This window comes from Volvox carteri (genome assembly GCF_000143455.1).
Source record: "Volvox carteri f. nagariensis unplaced genomic scaffold VOLCAscaffold_51, whole genome shotgun sequence".
In the NCBI taxonomy this organism is placed as follows: domain Eukaryota; kingdom Viridiplantae; phylum Chlorophyta; class Chlorophyceae; order Chlamydomonadales; family Volvocaceae; genus Volvox; species Volvox carteri.
In genome coordinates, this window is record NW_003307594.1 from 770,666 (window position 1) to 796,079 (window position 25,414).

Sequence of the window (25,414 nt, forward strand, 5' to 3'; positions counted from 1 at the left end):
GCCTCCGCTGATCTGTTACATAAACGCTTAGCGGCACTGTCTACATGTTCGGGGACGCTAGACGTTTTAAAAAGGGCAGCGATGGTTTCAGTTGCGTTTGACATTGCCGCACCATCGCAACAGTTCCTCTCCGATCTGTACGATGCATGCGTCCTCAGCGTTACAGCTTGCGACGATGTGGCGTTGATTCCTGGGGACAATACCCTGGTACGGATGAACGTCAAACACAAGGGACATGGCATTATTCTTACCCGTATGTGCTCTTCCATGGCCAGAGGCACATAGTCTTATTCTGGTGGGGGGACTTCTTCTTGCTGATGAGTTATCAAATTGTCCGCCCTCTTGCTTACGAACATATCCCCAACCCCCGTCAGGTCGAAAGTGCTTCCGAGGAGGCCGGCTCCGGCGACGCTGCCAGCCAGCTGCGCGCAACCTGCACTGCGGCCGCGCTGCATTACCTTTCGCAGCAAGGTATGCTCGTGCTTTGGTACGTGGATTGAAGCCTGCCGTACGACGTTTCACGTGGTTAGCGAGCGCGCTCGCAAAACGACACACAACACCATCCCCGTCACAACACAAAATCCAATATGTGAAAGGGTCCCCTTGCCCGTGAATTTTCGGTGTTTTTCATAAAGAAACACGTCAAGAATGGACTCCAGGACTCCACGTATTAACCCCACGCACTTTCACCCGCGTCAAGCTGCTGACAACCCACCACCAAGCAATTCCAGCGTGAATCCCCATACGGAGTGGCCCCTGCCACTCAGCCTTTTTGCATCCCACATCCTCCGAAAATCTCCATCTCACCTCTTCTTTCCCGCCGCCCCCGCCGCCCCTCCCCTTTTTCCTTCCCCTCCTTGCCAACCAACATGCGCCCCGCCGCCGCCAAGTCCTTGAAACCCCGATCCCCCAGATAACCATCTAAACACGCACATTCGCCGCCCAACTACCCGCCACCTGCGCTCCAGACGCCCGCGTGATCCAGCAGTTCCTGGACGCTTTTTTCCTGCCGCTGCTGGCCCGCAGCGGCACATTGCCCGACAAGGCCTGTCAGCTGCAGACCTGCACCGTCCTGGTGGACTTGCTGATAGCTAGGGAGCTGTGGCCGCAGTTGCGACAGCTGATCGGTGCGTGCGTCAGCGCACTGGACGCAGCGGCTACGGGGGCCTGTGGCGCCGGGACCGGGGCCAGCAGTAGCGGCGGCGGCTGCCGACTGCCGTTGCGGGTCGCGTGCACTCTGTTGGCGGCGGTGGTGCAGCGGTTGAGTTCAGGTTGGTGGGCAAGGAGCCGAGGGACTGGTGGGGCTCCTGGAGAGCACCCTGCCTGAGAGGAGGGGCTTTCGAGGGAGGTTGTGCAATGTGCCTGACGGGGTGAAGCGTGTATGGGAGGAAGTGCGTGAGCTGCTGGGTGCCGGGGCCAGCGCGAACGTGGGGATTGGGGTCGAACTGGGGATTGGGCACACACCGCGGCTCGCCGGTGACTGTTTTCGGGATGCAAAGCCGCAATGGCGGGGAGACATGGCGTACATCTTGTCCTTTCCAAAAGCAGGCGCTAAGCAGCAGGCCGAGCTTGCAGGTATGCTACGCTTACAAAGGTTTGGGGGTGCATGAAGTCGGCAAAGAGGAGGAGGAGATGCGTTGTAAGCCATATCTGGTCGTTGTCGGTCCCATTACACTTCGACGGCCACGGCACCGGTTTCCAATATGCCTCCGCCCTTGGCCTGCTTGCATCGCATCTGTTTGGGACCCGTGAATGGATGAATGGATGAACGCCTCCGCTGCTGCCCAGCGCATGACGGAGCCTTCCGGTTCCGAACTCTGTTTCCCCACTCCCAACCGCAGCAGGAGGTGGGTACGTTGCGGCCATGGTCGATGTTGCGGATAGCCGCCTGGAGGTGCTACGCTGGGTGCTGACCCGCCTGCGAGCCGCGCTGCGGCCACTGTTGTGCTGCCCATCCTCTGCTGCCCGGCAAGCGGCCCTGAAGACCTTGGTGCCCATCACGTTGACAAGCGCCCAGGCATGCGGTGAGTCAGGAGGTCAAGGGGCTCTGGGAAGGGCACTGGCAAGGTGTGGTATGGTAGGGTTGGGTGAGGTGGATGGGGGGTTCAGGCGGGCAAATGGGTTGAGGTGGGAGTTGTAGGATGAGGAGGGCGGTGCGCCCTTGGCGCGTCCGGATGACATTTAGCCTACTTGAACATTTGCGAGGTGGGCCCGCCTCCGCCCCCTACCCCGTGAACCAGATGAGACACCCGCATGTAAGGGTCCGCAATCCCTCACGGAGATCCCTCACAGAAATCCCTCACAAAACCGACGTACCTTCTGGCACACTCGCCACTCCGCCCTGCCCTCGTCCGCCCGCTCCGGTGCCCCGTCTCCCACGGCACCGTCACCCACATCTGCCGCCACACGCTCCAGGCGGCAGCGACCTGACGTCCACAGCACAGGAGGTGTGGCAGCTGGCGTTGGAGCTGCTCGGCTGCGGCAGTGACATCGGCGATGGCGGCCGCCCTGTTGCTGCTGGGTCCGCGATTTCCATGTGCGCCACGTCTCACCGTACCGCCCTGGCACTTCTGGTGTCCGCATCGGGGTTGCTCCTGCAGCCGGAGGCGGGCGTGGACGTCCAGGCGTGCAGCCGTTTCTGGGAGCTGCTCCGCACGTGCCTGGTGGGTTCTGATGGATTGGGACGGTAGGATTGAGGGGGTGTAGGTAAGAAAATGTCGAGATGTGCTGTGCGCTGTGCCGTGTGATGTGTTTTGTCGTCTGCGCTGTCGTACTTGCAGGACGGCGCGGTGTGCTGTGCCGTGGAGTGCAAATCCCGTTTCTCTGCGGTGGCGTAACCCCAGCTGCAACCAAAGTATGTGTCCCCATAGCGCTCTCCTTTCCGTTCGCCTTCGTTCTAATAACGACATTATTCCCTTCCCGCTGCTGCGGCCTTGAGGAAAATCCGCTCGTGTCCCGCCCAGGCATTTCCCGCCGATGTGGATGCGCTAGAGCGCAAGCGCGCCATGCTGCTTCTGCAGCGCCTGGCCCCGAGCGGCCAGATGCATCAGCCGGGCTGGGCCCTATGGGCCGCGCTGTACGACATTTTGGACGAGTTTCCCATCCACCTGGTGGCGCCCGTGTGGGCCAAGGTGGGTTTCGGAGCGCCCCGGAGTGCTAGAGGGAAGGGCGATCCCTAGCCTCGGTCCTGTGGTTGCGCTGTCGTAAACCACAGAAGTGGCCCCCTGTCTTTGCGCTATAGCAAAAGCTAGCCCCGCGGCTCTCGTCCTCAAGGTGCGGTGCCGTGGCCTGACGGCCCTCACCTGACCTAACCGCAGATCGACCAGCTGCATGCGCCCGCGCCGGAGTTCCGCACCGAAACCGTCGTACCGAAGTCGTACATCCCCCGCAAGAAGGAGCTCAAGCAGCGCAAAAACGCCAACACAACCGTCGACGACGCAACGGACGAGTTGGCGGCGTCAGCCAACAGTGCCGCCGGCTCCAATGCCGCGGATGCTGCGGATCCCTGGGCGGTGCCACGCGAGTGGCAGTGCGTGCTGTGGGCGCGTGCCCTGCAGCACGGCAATGTGCAGGTGCAGAGGCTGGGGATGCGCACCCTCCTGCAGCGCGACTGGCGGGCGCCTGAGGCCCTGCGCGGTGTGCCGCTGGCATTCGTGACGGGGGTGCTGCTGCCTTCGCTGGCGCGGGACATCCATTACCGTGGCGGCGCTGCGGAGGCCGAGATGCTGGATGCGCAGGTGGGAGTGTGAGGGGAACGCAACCGAGCTCCGGATGCGGATGGAAAGGAGCGGGTAGTGGATATTGTCGTTTGCGTGGCCCTGGAGTCGTAAGTGAGAGAAGGTAGTAAGGAAAAGGCCAGCGAACCCAGGCGTTGTCCAAACGCGGGCTTGTATGGCCCTGGGAAGGGAAGGCGAAACAGTGGGGCGCAATATGCTTTTAATTTTCTTTTGCACAGCGGCATGTGAAGTAGCCAAGCCTTGTCGATGACTGCAGCCATGCCCTTTCCTTTTCATCTTGTTTATAGCGGACATGGGGATGCGCAAGGAAAAAAATAGGCAGTTAATTGTCAGTGCCATTTCGTCCGCCACCGGCCGTGTGGCACAATATAAAAAAAGGTTTGCACAGACGAATGAATTTGTTGTGGTGCCATTCTGTGTCGCAGGCGCTCGCAGCAGCCTGGTTGGAGGGGTGGTTCGCCGCCGTACCAGTGGTGCAGCGAATGGAGGGTTTACTGGCGATCCGTGCGGTGGTCAGCGGCAGCGACATATCACGACTGGGGCTGCAGCAGCTGATGCGCTGCGTCGCGGCGGCGGCGCGCAGTGCTGCCGCCGACGGTCAGCTGCATCAATCCGACGGTGTCGCCGCGACGGCCTCTGCGGACTTCCCTGGCGCCATGCTTACCGCGCTGCGCGCTGTGCTCGTCTACCTGACGAATTTCACGGGCCTGCCGTACAAGCGCAGCGTCTGGCAGTCGGTGCTGGCGGCGGCAGCTGCGGCAGTGCCGGTGGCTGTGGCGGGCGTCGGCGGTTGTCTGGGGTTGCTGCAGGAATTCCCGCCGGCGACCCTTGAGCCGGGTGGCGAGCTGCGCAACCCAGCTAGGTATGCTGGTATATGAGTTGCGGGTCGCGTCTGGATCCCGCATGCTCTTTTTATCAACTTGTGCTGCTCCCAATCTCGCGCATCCATGTTTGCATTCTTGGTTGATTGCTTTTTGTCATAGCCGAGAAATTGTATTGCACAGTTCTCCTTGGGGGTTTTGCACAGGTACATGCCGCCTTGTGCACGACTCATGCAGATGCCGTACATGCCCCACGCTGCAGGTCCTGGCTCCTAGGGCGTTCCGTCCCAGCAGATGACGCGGCGACTGTGAGCCGCTCCGAAACCGCCTCCGTCAGTGTCTGGCTACGAGAAATGATCGACGACTATTGGAGCCAGGGGGCCAGCAGCAGCAGCGCCGCCGCTGCCGCCGCCGCGGCCATCGTGCAGCTGCTCCTCTTGTTCGATGACGTGGAGGTCGTCTACGCCACGGTCATAAGCCGGCTGCAACAAGCGCTGTATGGCATGTATGGCAGGCCGTACCTGCAGGCGTCGGAGTCATACAGCGCGTTGGTGCTGCTGCGGGAATTGCTCGCGGCTCTGGTGCGCCGGGGGGTAAGTTTAACTCAGTTGTACTCAAAACGTCTCATAACCCGGGCGATCAGCAAAAATGCCAGGGGTGCGCAGCTCTGAGGTCCCCAAGCCCCGCGCATCCGCACTTTACCTTCCGAGGGCGCTACTGCCCATTAGAGTCGGCTTTCCAGGGCACACAGTGACAGGGCGAGTGACCCGACACTTGCGGTTCGGTGCAGGCATTCCGCTGGGCAATGTGCACCTTAGCCACTTCCGCCAGTTCCGCCGCGCGGACAGCAGACACATGAACGACACCGTCGGGGCCCTGGCTCCTGGGCACTGCCGGCATTTCCTATTTGACCTTTCTCATCTCCATTCTCCTCTCCTGTCCTCTCCTCTCTCCCTTCGCAACCCGCGTTGCCGTGGCTGGCTTTAATACCCATCGCCAACACTTCCCACTCCCCACGCCTCCCACTCCCCACTTCCCATCGCCAACACGTAACATGCCACGCCGAGCAGGCAGTGGCGGCTTCGTCCGTATACGGCCCTTCCGTTACCACCACCACCACCACCACAGCCAATAATACCACAACCGTAGATGGTAAGCTATCATCATCATCATCATCTGCAGCGACGGCGACGGCGCCGCCGCTGCGCCACAGCGCCCTGCAGTCTGCTGTAGTGACATTACTGGTGACCTGCTGCGATGACATATGCTCGGCTGCCAGCCACGCCGCAGACGCGTTTCTGGAGTCTGAGTCCCCCCCAACGGCTGGTAGGCGGGGAACTTGGGGTTTGAGCCGGGAGGGTGTCTCGAGTTCGTGTATTAGGATGTATTAGGACGTGTCGCCCTCAGGAGCGTCTAGCAGGCTGTGCACATGCTCCCGGCTGGCGATGCGATTGCTACAAGAGGCGCCAAGAGGCGCAAGAAGCGCGACGTCCTGTTCATTTGTGTACTATAAAACAAGCTCGTCTAAAAAGGGGAGACGTACTAAATAATAGGAGGAACAACAATTCTACAATTGCAATTGCGCTGGTCGAGGAAGCGCGCGGGTTGTAGCTGCGTGCACGCGCGCGTTTGTGCGGTCGGTTTATATATTTCCCCTGCGTGATGGTGACGGGATGATTTAAATGACCACGATAGTCTATTTCAGTGTTTCTCGTCCCTTTGCTGCTTGGTTGCCTCCCTCCTTGGCCTCATACTTGCCCTTTGCCCTGCGTACTCCCGTCGCACCCTCACAACCCACATGCGACGACACTCGCCCTCACAGGTGGTCTCAATCGTGCCGATGTCGCCTGGGCGTGCGTGGCGCTGGCGCTGATCCACACCGGCCGCTCCCATGACGCCTCCACTGGCGCCGCCACTCGCCGCTTAGCCACTGCCTTGCTCGCCCTGCTCACCCGCCTATGCAAGGCGCCCCTACCTGCGGGCCGACATGCCGCTGTGGTGACGGGAATGAGGGTGGGTCCCTGTATGCCGCGGCAGGCTCGCCGCGTGCCATTCAGTTGCACTCCAGTGGTTGATGCACCGGGTTGCAGTGGCAGTGCCGTGGGTATGTCGTGTATTCGCGTTGTGAAGTGTATGGTTTTGTCCCTCCATGCTCCCTGAAGCCAGCGCCTAGCGCCAGGATCGCAATCGTACAAGCTGCAAACAAAATGCATCCGGTCCCGCCGTCCGTTGGGCCGTACAGCATGTGGGTTACTACCTCCACGCGTGTCGCTATCGCTTGACCGGCACATCTCTTCACCATCATGTACATGACAGGCCGCGACCGCTGCTGCCGAGGCCCTCCGTCGAGCTACTCTCGGGTCGGCCCAGGTCCGTGCGCTGGTGTCGGAGCGCCTAGACCCCAACGCGCTCGCAGTGGCGGCGCTGCGCGACACCGCCGCCAGCGTGGCAGCAGCAGCGGCGGCGGTGGCAATCGGCGGCGTTCACGAACCGGCGGACCCTTCCCAGCTTTTGGCGGAGCTGGAGGCGGCCAAGTGGCCGCTGCTGGACGCCGCGACGGCCCTGGCGACGGAAACTGCCGCAGCTGGGGCAGACGGGCTGCGGCTTGATGTTGTTTCGGAGGTTCTGTCCCAGGCAGTGGCGGCGCTGAGCGAGTACCCCGAGGGGCAGGTACTCCCGCTGCTGCGCTGCTTGCGGCGCTGCTGGGTGGCAGTGGCACAGGGCGGCCCGGAGTTGCAGGTGGGGCAGAGGGAGCACGTGGCGCGGAGAGGAAGAGGACGAAAGGCACCGGCGGCAACCCGGGAACAGCCTGTTTTCTTTGCTTTTCTCCGCCTGTCGCCCTGTGCTTCCTTGACCTTCCGTGAATCCCGATTCCAGGTTTTCAGAGGATTGAAATGTTGGACTACGTCCGGACGGTTAGGTTTAGGCGACACCACGAGCTACAAGACTCTTGTGGGCTTGTGGATATGTGGGTCTGTGTCGAAATGTATTCCGCTTGTGGGCTCTGCTTTGGTCAAGAATGTGCTTCGGTCAAGAAGTTGCTTTCTCGACGAAGCTCCCGCTTTCGCGTCCCAGAGTTGGGATGTAACCCCTGGGCCCAAAACTGGGGTTTTCCTAAATCTATTGCATCTATGCGCAGTATTTTAGGCACGATGGATGTTGTGGAGGCACGATGAGTGTTCTGATAGACGCTGGTTTAGACGCATGCATCTCTTGTGCACCCCCGCAAATGACCACTTCGGTTGTGTCCCTTTGGGTGCAAAGGGCCATTAACCTCTCCATGCCAGGTGGATTATAGCGCTGCGTGTTCTTACGCGGTGTGCTGCGTGCAGGTCGCCGCGGCGAAGGCATTGGGCGCTGAAAGCACGGCGACGCCATCGGCGCCCCCGTCCTCGTCGTGGCGGGTCGCAGCGGCAGCGGCGGCGGCGGCGAACACCTCTCCGGCTCTGGAGGCTCTCTGCTGGCCGGTGGTCCGGGCGCTTTGGAACGCGCTGTGCGGCACCCCGCGACGCACCGGTCCGCTGTGTGCGGCGTTCGTCAACACGGCGCTGCTGCCCTGTCTGTACGTGCAACAGGTATGGCTGAGCTATCGGTCAGGGGGCTTGAACCTGCATGGGTGGATTCGCCATGTTTGCCTACTTTTTCGCGGTTCACGGGTTAGCGTCTTTTGAACTTGCTGGATAACAGCTTCCGTTTCTACAGAACTGGAAGGTTTGCAGGTTTTGGCCTGCGCCCGATTCATTATTGGCTTGCGAATAATTAACAAGCTTGCGAATTCAGAACTCGACCGGGCTTGCAGATGCTTCAGAAGTTGTCGGCTGCGCAAAGGCTTACAGAGGCATGCAAATGTAAAAAAGGCTCCTAGGGCCTAAAGGGCTGACGGATTGCGTTGCCAAGGGTTTTTCCCCGCCTTCTGGTTTTTCACCGGTTTCCCCATTCAGCGCTTCCAGATCAGCTTTCGAGACGTGTGTCGCCGGCTGCAGGGGGGAGTCCCGGCTTGAGGTACTGGCCCGTGCATCCTGGCCTCCGTTGACCGCTGTACGTCCTCTGACTCTCTACCTCCCCCTGTCGTTTTGTGGGTTACTTACTGTTGGCTGGGGGTGATTTGGGGAGCCTCAGGGTGCTGCGCAGCTTCGGGCTCTGCACGGCCCCTCGGGCCCATGTCGCTGGCTGCTGTCGCGCCTTCTAGACTGGGGAGGTACTAGCAGTCGCTTCCTGCTGCTGCTGGCCTGCCAGCTGGGCTCCTTTCTGCCGCTACAGCCGGCGCTGGTGGAGTGCTACTGCCGAGAGATTCAGATGCTGCTGCTCTGGGGCAGCCGCAAGGGATGTGAGTGTTAGGGGCCGGGGCGTGTGTGTATGTGGGGGGTAATGACCCAGGGGTAATGAGTTATGCCGTGCATGTGTGAAGGTTCTTGCGTCCGTGTACGGCGTGTGCGCATGTGTGTACTTACGGCTTGTCTCCGTATATGAGTTGCAGGCCGCTTGTGTAAGGCTGTGGCTTACTTTAAAGGGCATGTGGGTTTTTCTCTCTGCGTGGTCAGCTGATTGGGTTGCAAAAATGACATGATTACAGCGGATTCGAACAGGTAACCGGGAGAGATGCTGCCCATCGTGACCCCCAGCACGGTATATTTATAGGGCCATGAGTTGTATGGCAACGCAACCACCAGCCATGTTGGCCATCAACAGGATGCGCTGAGGAGTCCGTATGTTCCCATGTTTTTCGGGTTTCCACACACCGCGCCACGTTGCCGTATCTGCCATTCTGTTTTGCTTCTGGCTTCACTCTCCCTCTTGACTTTCATGTTCGTGACCCCTCTATGTGTTGCCGTCACGACGACTTCCCCTGTCCCTGTCGGCCGCCAGCCACCTACGACCCCGACGGCGTCACCTCCGATGGCCCCGAAGCCGAGGAGCAGTCCGCCGTGGCGGCCCCCCTGGAGCCAGGACTGGTGACCAACACAGCCATTGGAACTGAGGTGGCCCCCAGGGTGGCGCTGCTGTGCTGCTTACACCAATTGGCGGAGAAGGCGAGGTGTATCTGGCCGCCGCCGCCAACGACGACAACGACGACGACGACGGAGGCGACAACGGCGGCCGTGGTGGCGGCAACCACCGGGGGCGGCGGCGGCGGCGCATCAACGACCTCGAGCGATGTGCCGAAGCGCCGTCCCGTTATTGTCTTTGGTGACTCATCGGACTGGGATGAGCAGGCGGTATGCTCCGCTGCCGCCAGCAGTACGGCAATTGGGGACGGCTCCGCCGCCACCAACGCCTCATTGCATGCGCAGTCGGCGCCGGCGCCCTCCGCGGGCGCCGATATTGACGCAGGCTCGGACTTGGCGGATTACGGTGCGCCGCCGGCGGAGGACCCCAATGATCCCGCCCTCCTTGCCGGGCGGTTGCTTTGGCATCAGTTGCTGGCGGTTGGGCTTAACGACCCGCTGTTATCTACGGACAAGGTTCGCAACGGCAGCGAGCTGCATCGGCAGAAGGTCCGGTTGTGGCAGTCCTTGGTGGTGCTGACCAGCTTCGTGCCTAGGGAGGAGTGCGGGTCCGCCGTGGCTGCGATGCTGGGCCAGGTCAACGGCAACAACCCTCCAACGGTCAAGCAGTACATTGAGGCGGTTGTGGCGGCGCTGGTGCTGCGGGAGGTACGGGGAGAAGGCGTTGGGAAAGGGTGCGTGGAGGGAAGGTGCACCGGGCGACGTGTGCGTCTGCGATGTCGCAATTTTTGGGACCCGGAGGCACATCCTTGGGGGGAGAGGAAGACATAATCGCCGGCGGTTGGGACTCAAGATGAGCGGATGAAAGGTCGGGTAACCTCTTTTTTCCCCTTCCTTGACCCTTAGGCCTAACCTTCATCAGCACCGGCTCTCGGACCAGACCCTTGCCCACTCGCGCCCCTCCTCCTGTTCCCCCTGTTTTTCGTCGGCACCTAAAACCGAGAAAGTGAAGCACCGCAGCTTTCAGAGTCATCCGCGCGCAGGTCGCCCTCCTTCCCCCTTCCTCATTCGCACCTGCACCCGCCTTCCCCTTCCCCCCCTGGTTAATTATTGCTTCCCTAGTTCTGGCGTATCCGCCTATCCTTGGCATCAGCTTCACTCGTCCGTGGTTCGTCTTTCCCCCCATCCGCATTTCCCCCCCCTCCCCGCCCGCCTCTCTCCTAAAACCTCGCTACCTCGCAGCCCTCCATTCTCGAGGACCAGCTACTGCCGATGCTGAGCAACTACAGCCGCCACATGACCGGCTTGGGATCGTACATCCTCATCACGGCGCAGGTGCTGCTGCACTCGCCTCCGGCCGTACAGCGCCGCCAGCTGCGGCCGTTGCTGCTGGCGCTGTGCCCCTGGCTAATGTGCCACGGACACAACGTCCGTACCTACGCACAGCTGTGCATGTGGGCGCTCCTGCAGCGCTTCCCGCCCGAGGCGCCGCTATGGGAGCACTCATTAGGTGGGGTAGGAGGAAGGGGGGTAGAGGGTAGAGAGTAAGGGACGTTTTCGAGCTGTCTTCGGCACACACGGCGGCGCGTGTGTATGTCTGCGTTTTTCCTGATGCAGACGGAGGAGGAGGTGGTGGGAGGGCGTGGCTTTGAGTAGATGACCACTGAACGGGCAGCAGTGGTTCGGGAAGGGCCATTTGGTGTACCGTGGCCTGAGAGCTATAGGGCCATCTGTAGTTCTTCACCTTCATCTTCATCCTTCATCAATGTCGCTCTGTGTTCCTTGTTTTCAATCCTCGGCTCACGCCCCTGCTGCTTTACCGTCATATCCCCGTGTGTCTGTGTGTGTACGTGCACTTGTATGTTTATGCATGTGTGTATATGTGTATGTGTATATGCATGTATGTATTCATGTATGTATGTTCCCACCCAGGGGACCTGAGCTACCTGCGCCACATGCTTGCCTTCATGCACTCCAACGTGGACCTCGTGAGACTGCGGAGGTGAGGAGACGGTCGCTGATGAAAGGCGATGAAAGGGGCAGCGGGAAAGGAGGAAAGGGAAAAAGGCGTTGTTGGGGAAGAAGGGGGGATGGAGGATGGGGCGGGAGATGGCAGAACCGTGACGTTTCACTGGTCAACGCACAAGTGTGCGGTGTTTCCTCCCACATCTTTGTCAACACGCATCTCTCCCTCTCTCTCTCTCTCTCTTTCCCCCCCCTTCTAACCCCATCTGCTAGTTTCCTGAATTCGTTAACATAAACTTCCCCTCCTCTTCATTTCCGCTTCCCGCCGCCGTTCAGGAATATCGGCGACCCCATTTTGGAGTGGAGTCCAGCGGCCATGGCGCACCCGGCCCGCGTCTTCGCATCCTCACCCGACGGTGTGTGCCTGGCAGGTAAGGAAGGGGAGGGGTTGAGCAGCCCCTCGTCCGCTGCTTCCGTTCTGCACCGTTCTGCACCCACCATTGCCCGCCCTTCTGTGGCCCTTCCTGTCGTCTTTCCTTCCTACCGTTGGACTTGCTCTAGATCTTGTAGAACGCAGCAGCGCGGATACACTGGGGAGAGATCCAGAGAGGAACTGTGGGGCCTTGGGGCTGGATGCGGGAAGTGGCGGATGCGGGTAGCTTACAAATCGACGACTCCTGTTGGCTGCCCGGCCCACTTTCGCGCGTCCGCGCTCCGCAACCCCTCCCCATGCTCTTCTTTTCATCGGACTGACTGTCTTCTTTTCCATTTCCTCCTTTCCTTTTTTGAGGACACGAGCTTGTTAAGCAGCAATCGCATTTTTTTACGTCCAGATTACGCCATGGTTTATGTTTGCCTTTTCCATTAAGAAATTCCGTGAGATCCGAAACGTCTTCAGCTCTCCTACTTCGACGTGTTCCACCACAGGCTCTCCAATCGAGCAGGCCACCTTTGAAGGCGCCCCATCCACTCTTGTGGACCGCATCCAGGCCTTTTTGATTTCGGAGCGACATCGCCTGCGGGACGAGCTGGCGGACCGGGCCGCGGAGCGCGAGTTCGCGCCGCAGAATCCCGGCAACCGCACGGCAGCCACCTCGGCCTCCGCCGTCTCCGCCTCCACATCGGCTTCCGCCTCTGCTGCCGACGGTGGTTCAATATGCGTTGGCGGTGTTGGCGGTATTGGGGATTTCCAGCGGAAGATAAAACCAGAGGCGTTGCTGGCGACGTTGACACTGCACGGCCCGGCATCTGCGGCAGCACATGGAACGGGTGGCGGCGGGGCTGCGGTAGTCGACGGCGAGGTCGGGCTGGTTGAGCTTCTGCAGCAGGAGGAAGAGGAGGAGGTGCAGGCGGCGCAGGACTGGAAGTGGGTACCTCAGGTCTAGTCGGGAAACGGGAATTGAAGAGCGGGCCGCTGCTGCTGCTGCTGCTGCTGTGTTAGGAGGGAACTTGGCGACAATGGCTACTGTCAAGTAGTAATAATGACATTGCGGAGTGCGGTGCTCTGGGACTGGGTCCGGGACCTCGATCGGGGGGAGGACCCGTGGTGGGGTGGTGCGCAGCGGCTAGGTGCCGCCGGGGAGCGGACGGCGTGTTATGTATACTATGCAACGCCTCCGCGATCCGGGGCACCCGCGGTGCTTGCCTGCCTGCTTGTCCTGTCTTGTCCTATCTTCACCGCAGTGAAGAGAGTACGCGTGCCGCGCCTCCTTACCCCCCTCGCATTCCTCCAACCGTATTCCTCTTAGCCGGTCGTCTTTTCCTTCCTCCGAGGCCCTCTTCTTCAACCTCCTGCCCTCCCGCCGTCCCACCGTCGTTGCATTCTCTTCTATACATGGCGCGGCGCGGTTTTCCCATACCTCCCACCCTCTATTTTTTCTCAAGTCCTCCCCTCCGTGGCCCTGGCGCACTGCTGCAGGTCCTCCTCGTGCAGTCGACACCTGCGTCATGATGTGCTGCTGGTGGCCTCTCTCATCGACAAGCTGCCCAACCTGGCTGGGCTGGCTCGTACCTGTGAGGTGATGGGCGCGGGACGACTGGTGCTAGCGGACCTGGCGGCCACACGCGATCCGGTTTTCACCTCTGTCAGCGTTACCGCGGAGCAGTGAGTGTCGGAATGTGTGTCTATGGTGGTGGGGGGCTGGGCGCATAAGGGGAAGGGGGGGAAGGGGTAACGCGGTTCTGTGCCTCTTGGGAGCAGTGCTTGTGTGCCAAGGTGCAGCTTGGCTGTGCTGCACTGCACACACTGGCCTCTGTCTTCCCCAGCCCGCAAGTCGCGGGCTGATGTTAGGGAGGGTAATTGCCGTTTTCCCCCATAGACGGTGTCCTCCCTTGTGCCTTTGGTGCCCCGGGATTCGGCGCCTGTTTCTCTTTTCCGTGCTAAATCCGCTAGGATGGAGAGGTGTTTACGGTTCCCATGAAGTCCATTTCCCCTTTCTTTAAGACCCACTTCCTCTCCGCGGTTCCCTTTTCCTCTTCCCAGGTGGTTGCCGATGGAGGAGGTGAAGCCCGCTGCGCTGCTTGCCTGGCTGGAGCGGAGGGCGGCGGAAGGGTGAGTGGATGGGTTGGGCAACGTGGGGTTGCGGAGTACTTGGGAGATTGGACTGGGCCGGGGTATTGGGGTATTGTTGTTGGTTGGAATAAGGAGCACCCCGCCGTTCCAAGCAAGACCCAGCCGCGAGCAGTGCACGCATCATCGGGGGCTGAAGCGGCAACACCGCAACGCCTGGCTTGGACCTTTTAGCTAGGACCTGGCGGCATAGTGGACTGTGGACAGTGAATTGTTGGTTTGTTGGGCGTCTGGGGATTTGGCATTTTGTCTGGGTGGGTGCATGGCCAGGTCATGTTCACACGGCTCCGCTTTGCAGCTTGGCTGTACAAAGTATGAGATCATGAGATACATTGAAAAGCCATTGATAACAAAAGATCTAACCGTAGATGCTCGCATGCCAAAAACGTGTGTGGTGTGGTGTGTGTCTTCTTGCAGGTACACCCTGGTAGGGCTGGAACAGACGGCTCAAAGCGTGCGGCTGCCCGACTACCGATGGCCAGCCAAGGTGGTGCTGGTGCTGGGTCGGGAGAAGGAGGGCATCCCACCGGAGGTGAGACCCGAGGGGGATGTGGTGGTTGAATACATACATCCATACATCCCATGTCCCCTTGTCTGCGCAGCACCAGCGGCTCTCTGCGCTGTCACGCTGCGCCCACCAATGATGCCAACCCCGATCGCAATTTTCATACTCCAAAAAAAGAGACACCAACCTATACGTCCTATCTGACCCATCCATGCTGGCTGCTGGCGCCACTATCTGGTACACTTGAGTGCGTGCAACGTCTGACAGCCTCTTCGGTGACGCTGTTATTCCCGGCCACAGGTGCTATCGCTTCTTGACGCGACGTTGGAGATTCCGCAACGCGGCATTATCCGGTCGCTGAACGTGCACGTGAGCGGCGCGATTGCACTGTATGAATATGTACGTCAGATGCAGTTCCCACAGCAGCTGCAATCAGTGGCTGGCGGGAATTAAGGAAGCTGCTGGAAAGGTGTTACGTGGGTTGCCGAATGGTGACAGAGCAGTGCATGAGAGTAGCAGATGTGACGGCATTCATATTCCAGTCAGATCGGAGTTCCAGTATGGGGACTGCATCGTCGTGCGCCGGAGGGTTAGGGCAACATAACAAGTGAGCGAAAGTACACGCGATCACGACTGTGTGGTGGTGTTTAAAAACACCGGGTATAAAGTGACGAACGGACCGTTCGCTTACGCAGAGGTGAACTTAGTGACGGCCTTGGTACCCTCCGACACGGCGTGCTTGGCCAGCTCGCCTGGCAGCACCAGGCGAACAGCGGTCTGGATTTCGCGAGAGGTAACGGTGGGCTTCTTGTTGTAGCGGCTGAGCTTGGAGGCCTCGGTGGCGACCTTTTCAAAAATGTCGTTGATGAAGCTGTTCATAATCGACATGGCCTTGGAGCTGATGCCAGTGTCTGGGTGCACCTGCTTCAGGACCTTGTAGATGTACAGCTTGTAGGTTTCGCTTTTAGAAACCTTGGCCTTCTTCTTGGCCTTCTTGTCACCGTCATCGCCGGCAGCCGAAGGCTCCTTAGCTGCCTTCTTGGCCGGCGCCTTCTTCTCCTTCTTAGGAGCCTTCTCCTTCTTGGGCTTGGCCTCCGCCTTGGGCTCAACAGCCTCAGCCTTCTCCTGCTTCTCCTCCTTGACGTTCTTTGGGGCCATTGTTATTAGAGAAAGTATAGACAAATACCAGTATTGAAAAACAGTTTTTGTGAGATTTACTTGGAAGATTAAACCTGGAAGCATTTAATAGGACTTTCGAAAAAGACAGTTGACAGTTAGACCCGGCGATCCGAACCTGTTCGGACTAACTGTCAACGTATGGATCGAAGGGTCGTAACTTATAAAGTATAAAACCTTTGTGCTCTTAATATTAACTATCAAATTTCTACGAACTATTCTAATACTAACTCTTTTCGACTCACATTCACTTAGGCAAAATGGCCGGCCGTGGCAAGGGTAAGACTGCAGGAAAGAAAGCTGTCAGCCGCAGCGCCAAGGCAGGGCTACAGTTTCCTGTGGGCCGTATTGCCCGTTACTTGAAGAAGGGCAAGTACGCTGAGCGCATCGGTGCTGGCGCTCCTGTCTACTTGGCTGCTGTGCTGGAGTACCTGACTGCCGAGGTGCTGGAGCTGGCAGGCAACGCAGCTCGTGACAACAAGAAGAATCGCATTGTTCCGCGCCATATCCAGCTTGCCATCCGCAATGATGAGGAGCTGGGCAAGCTCCTGGGCGATGTGACCATTGCGTCCGGTGGTGTGCTGCCTAACATCCACGCTGTGCTGCTGCCCAAGAAGTCCAAGGGCAAGGCCGAGGATGGCTCGGCTGCTGTTTAAGCTGCTTGGCATTATCCTTCAATATAACACGGTGTTTTTCAACACCACCATCTTCTGGAACCTCACTGCTGTACCGCATCGGCTTTGCTTTTATATTCTGTAATTTACAAGGTAGAAGTGTGCTAACTAGCGTGTACATTCCCTGATCAAGTCTTTTGGAGTGATCTCGTTGGGTTTTGTCCTCCAATCCACTTGAGTTCGACACGCTTGTAGTTTGCTGCCCGGATACGCGTCTTGCAACACGGCGAACTCCTCGGCTATTATGGTGTTGAAGCCCTGCTACCACTGCTGCGTGGCGAGCAGTAGCCGCGGCTGCGGCTTAGCAGGATCTCAGACTTCGCAATGGAGACATCTCTCTAGGCCTGTCCACGGGTTGGGGGATGCTTGCATCGGGCGGGTTTTTCCTAGGGCTCCTCTGCAGCAAATCAAGTTCTGGTGTGTGTGTAACATGGTCGCGGGTGCGTTCCCCGTACCTGCAAACCGCCCTAATACGAGCCAAAGGCTCAAGGTCGCCTATAAGCACCATCCTACCTCGCACTTCAAATAAAGCAAGCGATAAAGGATACTGACGACCAAAGGGAACGATGGACTCGTATGGGTAGTTTTACAGGTATGGGGTCACGCACCCCCAACCATGTGTGCGTGTGTTGTTGTTGTTGTTGTTACATGGTCGTGGGTGCGTTCCTCGTACCTGCAAACCACCCTAATACGAGCCGAGGGCTCAAGGGCTGCCAGATCGTCTATAAGCACCATCCTACCTCGCACTTCCAACGAAACAAGTGATGAAGGATACTAACGACCAAAGGGAACGATAGAGTTGCGGTGTTACCATATACGTTCCAGCATCCTTGCTCGGCATTCAGGTTCCCACTTCATAGCGTCCTTCATATGCTCGAAGCGTGGGAAACCCCATACCAGATCTGATTTTGTCGTACACGACAATCCAGCAAAATGTGCTTCCCATCCTCGATATGGCTATCAGTGCCGCAGCAAGGACATACTCGCTCCTCCCTAGGTATATAACGCCGTCCCTTACGCGCTCTGTTAGCCGCCAATGCCCAACAGCAAAGCCTAAACTGCATAAGCTTGCGATTCGCTGAACGCGGGATAAACATTGTGATATGCGGGAGCACCTCCTTCCTGCCTGCTTGCTCGGCCGCCAGACCCATCCAATGCTTATACTTATGTTGAGCAGCTCCCCCATGCGTCCCGGTGTTGTTGCCAGAAAGCTAACGTCATCGGCATAGAGGAAGATGGGCACTCGCTCATTTCCAACCTCCGGTGCATCCTGTGGCCGTGCCCCGGTGTTAATACCGTCGTGCATATCGATGACGTCCGCGAGAGTTTCAATGTAGAGCCCAAACAGCTCAGTAGATAATGGACAGCCTTGTTTCACACCCTGTTTTGACTCAAATTCACCTCCAGCCTTGCCATTCGTCTTGATGACCATTGTAACCTTGTCATACGCCCGCATCAGCGACCGCAGCATGGACCCTTCAACCCTTCTCTCTTACAAACGAAGCCACATCATCTCCCGCGGCACCTTGTCAAACGCCTTCTCAAAGTCAATTTGCACAATGATTAACGGCCGCTGTCCCGGTTGGCTGTGCCTAGCAGTAAGGTACTGCTTGGCAAAGAGATGATGTGTAGTACCGAATCCTCTTCTGAAACCCGACTGGCCTCGGTGCGTAAGCGAGAGCGTCTCCCCTGTGCGAACGAGCCTATCCAGGAGGACCAGCGCGTAACATTTCGCCAAGGCGCCCCCTACTGCTATGCCCCGGTAGTTACTCGGCATGCTGGGATCCCCCTTCTTGTAAATAGGGGTGAGGACGATAGTTGTAAACTGCCGTGGGAAGTCCCCAGTCGCCCTGATATGTTCCAAAAGCACGTGCAGTACCGGAACAAGCTGATTCACTTCCCCCCGTCGCCTGCCCCTACCATTACCCGACGCGGAGCCTTCTTCCTCTCGAGGCAAAGCGGTACCGCGCATAGCGGTAACATTCTGACGGCGCTACTTCCAAACCTGGTGCCTTACTGTTAGGCAGCCGGTCAACAGCACGTGTGACTTCTTCCAGCGTGAGGGGGGAGGGTCTAGGATTTCTGCTGCCTTCGCAGTCCTGCCCAAAACAGAGTGGGATGACCGCCATTCCTGCCCCTCTAGGAACTGCCCAAAGTTAATGAAGTTAATGAAGTTCAAAAGCCGGTTCGCACCATCAGGCCCTGTCTCCCTTACAAAATAGCACAGCAAAGTGTTCCCTGAAGACCTCAGTATCATCTATCGCACATCGCTCCCTCAACTTCCCTCCTAAAGCCCGCCACAAAGCTCGTTGGTCATGCCGACATTTGACCACAAAATCTCTCATCCTGTCCTCCTCGTATGCCGCCTTTGCATGTCTTTTTGCCCGGTTGTAATCCGTCCGCGCATGGCAGAAAGCCTCCCATTCCGGACCCGATTTATTACTCACCCGGCCTGGACCCAGCTGGGCCCTACCCTCCAACATGCGCTGCCGCGTTTGTTGACATTCCCGGTTCCACCAAACAGTATCCCCACCTGCCGTCATGCCGGTAGGTCGGTGGGTATCGAAGGCCCTCACCAGGACTTTGTACAGGGCACCTCCAATACTTTCGACAGCTTGTGTGGTGTTGCAAACTCCACTCTGCATATCCCGGGCCACTTGGCTTAAGGCATTCATAGTAGGGGACCCCCCCTCAAAACATTCCGCGTAATCCTGGTTACGAGCAATATCAAACTCCACCCGGGCTTTCCGGCCTTTACCGCCCCTACACGCGCCTTCATCATCCACTGTAACAAGCGTCAAAGGGCGGTGGTCGGTTGTCGGTGGGCTCCCATCCATCCAACTCGATCAGATTTCCCACCCTCAGAAAGCTGGCGTACTGCTGAAGCACACGCGGAGCCGCTATGAGCAAATCGATCACAATACCGCCTGCCTCCCCCTTAGGGAAAGTTAGGCGGCCTTCTGGGTCCCCTCTCATCCGGCCGTTCATCACGAGCAGTCCCTCGGATCTGCAGAGCGCCCCAAGCTGGGCACCAAAGAAATTGCAAACTTGGTCCTGGCAATTCCGAATTCCGAGTCTATCATAATTCTGATAGTCCCTCAGCCCTTCAGAACCCATGTCTTCGTGTACAGCCTGCAACTGCTCTAAGTCCGGGATGTCGTTCACGTAAGCGGGTCGGTTCATCCGGGTAGCACGGTTCCGCTCATGCTGTGTTCCAGACAGACGTGCGTTAAGGTCCCCGGCTATCATTACGTCCTCATCGCCAACCCTGAGTTCCGTCAGTGCCTGTTGGATCCTGGTAAAAACTGTTTCCGCTGCTGCAGACCCTGGACGTCTCTGGTGCGAGGTAGCAGGCTCCCATCAGGAGACTACCACCCGCAGAAAGGCTAATGCGCGTCCATATGACCTCGCACCCTGGCAGCTGGTTGTCCTTGTGCACTACCGTAATACCCCGCGTGAGTGACTCCCAAACGTACAGTGCAACACCTCCGTAATCGGGCCTCAGGGCTTCCTTCTTTGACATCTCCACCCGAAAAATACGGAGCCCTTCCAAAGTTATGTCTTCATCCTCAACAGTGTCTGTTAAATGTGCTTATTGGAATGCCCAGCATGTTTCCGCTCGCATTCCCTGACTCCCCTAGACAATTTCCTACCTAACCTGTACCTCCGCCTCACTACGCGCCAAAAACGACGACAATAGATTTTTTTATTTTGCTTTTAAGTTGTTTGGCGCGCAGAGTTGCGCTGGGACGCGATCTGGTTGAGGCCGCCATAACAACTTTTGCGAATGGTGCAACTCGTGGTGGTAAGTCCGGGAAAGCGGGGTGGTGACCCGACTCGAGGTTGACATGGCCATGCTGCACGCGAAGTTGTCTTAAGCTAGCCTCATCATTGATATAAGGTACTCAGCGGGAGTTCCGTGGAAGTTTTTGTTGTTCGTAAGGTCCGTCTCCTTCGGGCCTCTCAGTCCTTTTCTCTCTTTCATTTTATATCATTTCATATAAAAGATAAATTGCATTTACCTTTGGAGCAACAACTAATGTACCCGAGGGCTAACGTAAGTTTTAAGTTTTGAGCAATGGCTTACATTCCGTACGTCCGATAAAAGTTGTGTAAAGTGGGCCCAATGGAAAGACCCTCTTTGCGCCTGTTTATTCTCAATGTAAAGCTGAGAGCGTGAGCAGTGAACAGCTTCTGTATCACAATATAACGATGGTCAGCAATCCTTGTGGATTACGTAATGGTTGCTGGTTTTGTTTCATGCGGCATTCGGTTGTACGAGGCGGTTGGAGCGGTGATCCGACCCGGCTCGGTGAGCCTGAAACCGCGCCTCATGCTGTCTGCGTTGGCTATATGTACCCACGGAAATATTTCAATGAGTAACAATACAAGATACGTACTATACTTCCTAATCCAACGCATCGTTTCAACTTTGCTTGACAATGTCCGGTCGCGGCAAGGGAGGCAAGGGTCTTGGCAAGGGCGGCGCCAAGCGTCATCGCAAGGTGCTCCGCGATAACATCCAGGGCATTACCAAGCCCGCCATCCGTCGTTTGGCTCGCCGCGGTGGCGTGAAGCGTATCAGTGGTCTCATCTACGAGGAGACGCGAACCGTGCTCAAGAACTTTTTGGAGAACGTCATACGCGATTCCGTCACCTATACTGAGCACGCTCGCCGCAAGACTGTGACAGCTATGGATGTCGTCTATGCCCTCAAGCGCCAGGGCCGCACCCTCTACGGCTTCGGTGGTTAAATCCTAAGCAAGAAAGCTGCTAAGCTACTCCCTATCGCATCTTAATTCCACGGTGTTTTTTAACACCACCAAGCTTTGCTTCGTGGTCATGGTCGAGAGGGTTGGTGTCCTTTGCTCTACCTTCATGGAGGGTAGGCATGGTACTGACCTCCAATAGCGGACAAAGCAAAGGTAATCGCTCTGCCATCACGTTTCCTATGGAACAGCTTCCGCTGTGTGGTCCTCCTAGGCAGCCTCCACAATCTTCGACCCAGCTGGTTCCGTGTGCGTCCGTGCTTCGATGTTAACGTTGTGCAGCTTTCCCCTTCACAACTTCCAGCTAGGAACGCCGTCGCGGAGATGTACCTGCACCTGCTGCAAACCTACCCATAGAATGAAAACCTCTGTTGCGCAAGACACTTAGGGAAATGCAGCACCCTAGAAACACTGTACATTAGAAACCGGCGCACAGGGCAATACTGGGAAAGGCCGAATTGCAGTAGGTGCGAAACGGAGTGTCACATGATGGCGCTGCAGCGCCAAATCGCCCTGGACTCGGCTCTCCCGCTCTTTTTCACTCAATAAAATAGGCTGTTAACTTAGGGTTGATGAAATTGGCTGGGAAGATACATCTAAGAGTTCCACCGTCGAGCAACAAAAAGGACCACCACCACGACCCCTACCACTACTTTGCGAGGTACTCGCTATTTCCCCCATTACGAGGGTTCAATGGATTATGAGACTTGACAGCTAATACACCAAAGCACATTGAGGTACTGCGAAAATTGTAGGGATGCCAGCGGGGCCACCTTCCGCACGAATAAAACCGTTCCAACTCTTCCGCGTTACGCGTTTTCTGCTACGTTTTCTGCTTTATACATATATACCGCTGGATACTGCTGCTGCTGCCAGGCCCTTCTCCTAGCTCCCTGCCGCACCCCCTCTCCCCCCCCTCGTCCTTTCAATTTCTTCTCTCTCCTGTTCCCCTCTCCGCAACTACCCACCATCATCACCACACCACCACCACCACACCACCACCACAGCGACAATAATAGCAATACGGGTTTAAAAGCTCCATGCACGCGGCCTCACTCAACCTCGTCATTATAAAAAAACAGAGACACACCCACGCGCACGAACTTTAGACAGACAGACAGACAGACAGACAGACAGGCTCACCTCCTTCCCCGGGTCCATAAGGTCCAGTTCAGGCAACTTTCCAAAAATTTGGAGCTGGAAAAGCAGCTCTAAAAGCTTGTGTACAGCACTTAATCAGGCAACACCTCCTTCGGGACCGCTCCGAAAGCAACACTGCAGCCAACGCAGGTCCTTAGACTTAGATGACCTTGAGAGCCTTGGCGACCAGAGTAACCACCGCCCCCACAAGCAGCGCAACACCCAGCACCACGGCAAGTTTGGCGTCCCGCTGTACGGCAGCCGTAATCTGAGAGTACGGAATGCCGCTGCCCAGGCGCAGCAGCGCGGGCTTGGGGCCGTACAAGAACGGCACAATCTGTGCGGCGTTGGAAACACAAACACAAGCACAAACACAAGCACGCGGGGGGAAGTTACACGAGAGGGGGAAAGCAGTACAGCACAGAAGCCGCTCGTCAGCATTGCTTTGTTTACATTCCAATTGATTTTCTGCGTGGCAAGTTCCCTCCCCCCCTAGTTTCCCCCCTAGTTCCCCCCCGTGCCCCGTCCTTCCAGGTCGGCCCAGAACCCTCAACAGATGGCAAGTAAATCACACAGTACGGATTCACACATCGCAGTGCATCCTTACCCTCCGCGGACTCTTCAAATTCCCTAATGTATTGACAACCGATGAGCCGCTTTGGGAACCCCTCTCCCCCCCTTCCCTGCACCCCCCAGTCCCTGTCCCTGCCTTCCCAGCCCGGCCCGGCCCCTACCTTGGACAGCAGAGTGCCCAAAATCACGTGAGCCAACAATTGAAGGAAGTCGGGATCGAAGGGGCCCTTGCGGCTGTGTGTACGTGTGTATGTATATGTGGCGTGTTTGGAGGAAGGGGGGAAGCGGAAGGGAAGGGAAAGAAAAGGAGGGGAAGCCAAAAGTCAGGGCCGGGGGCAGAGAACAAACGGGGTGGTGGGCGGCAGTGGCAGTAGTGGCAGTTGCAGCAGTTGCAGTGGCAGCAGCAGTAGTTGCAGTTGCAGTTGCAGCAGCAGTAGTATTAGTGGCGGATGTGAGAGGGGAGGGTACGGGGAATGTGGTGACAAGGCAAGGCCTGGGTTTCGGGAAACGTATGCCTGTCTGTCAATCTGTCTGTCTGTCCATCCACCGCAACAACGGGATCCGCAAACTCCTCTTCCCCCCCCTCGTGCATTCCCCTTCCCGCAAAAAAAACACGCACACGGCCTCTTTCCCCACTACCCCCCTCACCCACCCAAACCCCCTCACCGGAAGAAGCTGTACGCCTTTCTATCCAGTTCGTACAAGCTGTGTACGTCAGCCAGTCGGTTGTCGTTAAAGATTCGTGGCACGGCGTCCAGGTCTCCAGAAGCCTCCGTAAGGGCCTTATGGTGTGGAAGCGGGGAGATGAAAGGAGGAGGGAATTCAGGGGGCGGGAGTGAGAACGTGCCAGCAGCATCGAAACGGATGTACGGCCTTTTCGATCTTTCCAGGATTATATTAATAAGCGGAAGTGCGGCGATGGGTTGGGGGCCTCTGGCCCCCCCCCGGTTTGTAGATTTCCTCCCCCAGCCCGCCCTCAACAGGGGGTAAGAGAGAGAGATAAGAGTTGGGACCCTTGTTCGTTCTCCAGCGCCTGTGAGGTGGGCCCCCCCCCCGGTAAGAAACCTTTCCCCCTTCCCCCCTGCGGCCCCCCCCTCCTCCCTTCCCCCCACCTTATTCAGCACCAGACACGACTCCAAGGCGCTGTTAGCTCCCTGGCCAAAAACCGGCGTGACCGCATGCGCCGCATCCCCCAGCAGCACACAACCAGGGCCGTACAGGTGGCTAACCCGCACACGCTTCCCCGCGGGGCTGGGCGGGTTGGCTGCCAGCTGTGCGGCCGCGGGTGCCCGCCAGGCGTCCGGGATGCCGCGGAACTTAGACTTGAGGAAGGCCTCGTAGTCGGCAGGCTGCTGGCCGAGAGACTTGAAGCCGCCTGAGGAAGCGTAGTAGGGGGGGAAGTACGGGGGTAGTACGGGGGGGAAGGGGACGGGCCTGGTCAGGGAAGAAGGGCGACCGAGTCTTGACGCGGCCAGACGAGGTACGGCAAGGTACGGCAATAGTGTTGGTTGGGGTTAAGTAGCGGTGGAGCTGCAGCGGGTTGGGGTGGAGGGGCAGATACACACATGTATGTGAGGGAAGGTAATATGAGCACATGGCGACCCGACGCGACGCGACGCGATAACGCCGCCAAGCAAGCCCTCCGACGCCTCCGACGCCTAATCCTTCCCCCCTCGCCCCCCACATACACACACACACACACCACCTACCCCCTTACCGCCTGATTCCCCTTTCCTCCCTCACTCCCCACCAGCCACCCAAACCCACCGGTCTGTACGGAGAAGGTGCCACTGTAGGTGCCGTCCGGATTGGAGTGTGCGGTGAAGGAGGTGAAGGGGTCGTCCGAGGTGTACAGGTGCAGAGAGGCGCCCGTACGGCCCTTGAACTCTGCGGTGTGTGTCGCGTGACGGGAGAGATTCGTCACGCGGGTTTTATGTATGTATGTATGCACGTATGTATGTAAGTATGTCAATGCGTAGACCCACCTTCACTAACTAACCCTCCAAGCATTAACCCTTCCCTCCCCTGCCGCCCTGCAAACTCACCCTCCGGCTCGATGTCTCCCTTCAGCCCCATGTACACCTTGTACTCCCGACCACTGTCGTCAATCTCCAAACTGAAATCCGACCAATGTGACGACAACGCGGATCGAACCTGCGACCCCACGCCATCCGCGCCCACCAGCAGGTCGTACGACACCTCCCTTGAGGGGGCCATCATACCGCCAGTTGTCAGGAACGTTATCTGCCAGTCCACGAAACGGGGGAGGGTTGGATTGGCTTGGGGCGTTGGACAGAGCGGTGAGATATGAAAGATGAGGGGACAGGGGGGCAAAGCAGTGTCAGCAGCTCAGTTCAGTTCAGTAGGGAGGGAGGGGAGGGAGGGAGGGAGGGAGGGAGGGAGGGAGGGAGGGAGGGAGGGAGGGAGGGAGGGAGGGAGGGAGGGAGGGAGGGAGGGAGGGAGGGGAGGGAGGGAGGGAGGGAGGGAGGGAGGGAGAGAGGGAGGGAGGGAGGGAGGGAGGGAGGGAGGGAGGGAACAC

The 25,414-nt window shown here is 58.1% G+C and overlaps 6 protein-coding genes across 6 annotated transcripts in view; 4 read left to right on the top strand and 2 right to left on the bottom strand.

Annotated features, from left to right (window-relative positions):
• Positions 1 to 81: 81 nt before the first annotated feature.
• Positions 82 to 1,271, top strand: VOLCADRAFT_119087 (uncharacterized protein; the record flags this gene model as incomplete). The annotated part of the gene is made up of 3 exons (XM_002955371.1): positions 82 to 207; positions 375 to 471; positions 969 to 1,271. Coding segments are annotated over 3 exons (526 nt in total), but the record flags the coding sequence as incomplete, so codon positions are not given.
• Positions 1,272 to 13,421: 12,150 nt separating this feature from the next.
• Positions 13,422 to 14,996, top strand: VOLCADRAFT_65891 (uncharacterized protein; the record flags this gene model as incomplete). Its single annotated transcript, XM_002955372.1, has 4 exons — positions 13,422 to 13,573; positions 13,952 to 14,020; positions 14,456 to 14,570; positions 14,844 to 14,996. Coding segments are annotated over 4 exons (489 nt in total), but the record flags the coding sequence as incomplete, so codon positions are not given.
• Positions 14,997 to 15,230: 234 nt separating this feature from the next.
• hstH2B-2 (histone H2B) lies at positions 15,231 to 15,701 on the bottom strand (the record flags this gene model as incomplete). The annotated part of the gene is made up of 1 exon (XM_002955435.1): positions 15,231 to 15,701. One exon carries the CDS (start codon positions 15,699 to 15,701, stop codon positions 15,231 to 15,233), a length of 471 nt encoding a protein of 156 aa, XP_002955481.1.
• A 278-nt stretch (positions 15,702 to 15,979) lies between these two features.
• On the top strand, positions 15,980 to 16,375 carry hstH2A-2 (histone H2A; the record flags this gene model as incomplete). Its single annotated transcript, XM_002955373.1, has 1 exon — positions 15,980 to 16,375. The coding sequence occupies one exon, from the start codon at positions 15,980 to 15,982 to the stop codon at positions 16,373 to 16,375; it is 396 nt and encodes a 131-aa protein (XP_002955419.1).
• Positions 16,376 to 20,835: 4,460 nt separating this feature from the next.
• Positions 20,836 to 21,147, top strand: hstH4-14 (histone H4; the record flags this gene model as incomplete). Its single annotated transcript, XM_002955374.1, has 1 exon — positions 20,836 to 21,147. One exon carries the CDS (start codon positions 20,836 to 20,838, stop codon positions 21,145 to 21,147), a length of 312 nt encoding a protein of 103 aa, XP_002955420.1.
• A 1,315-nt stretch (positions 21,148 to 22,462) lies between these two features.
• ssa14 (flagellar-specific protein Ssa14) overlaps positions 22,463 to 25,414 on the bottom strand; it is a gene marked incomplete at both ends in the record, with an annotated part of 31,841 nt that continues 28,889 nt past the window's right edge. Inside the window, 6 exons of the mRNA XM_002955436.1 lie at positions 22,463 to 22,639; positions 23,037 to 23,109; positions 23,542 to 23,657; positions 23,988 to 24,250; positions 24,643 to 24,762; positions 24,921 to 25,119. Of these exons, the coding sequence (XP_002955482.1) occupies positions 22,463 to 22,639; positions 23,037 to 23,109; positions 23,542 to 23,657; positions 23,988 to 24,250; positions 24,643 to 24,762; positions 24,921 to 25,119 (948 nt within the window). The remainder of the gene's footprint in view (positions 22,640 to 23,036; positions 23,110 to 23,541; positions 23,658 to 23,987; positions 24,251 to 24,642; positions 24,763 to 24,920; positions 25,120 to 25,414) is intronic.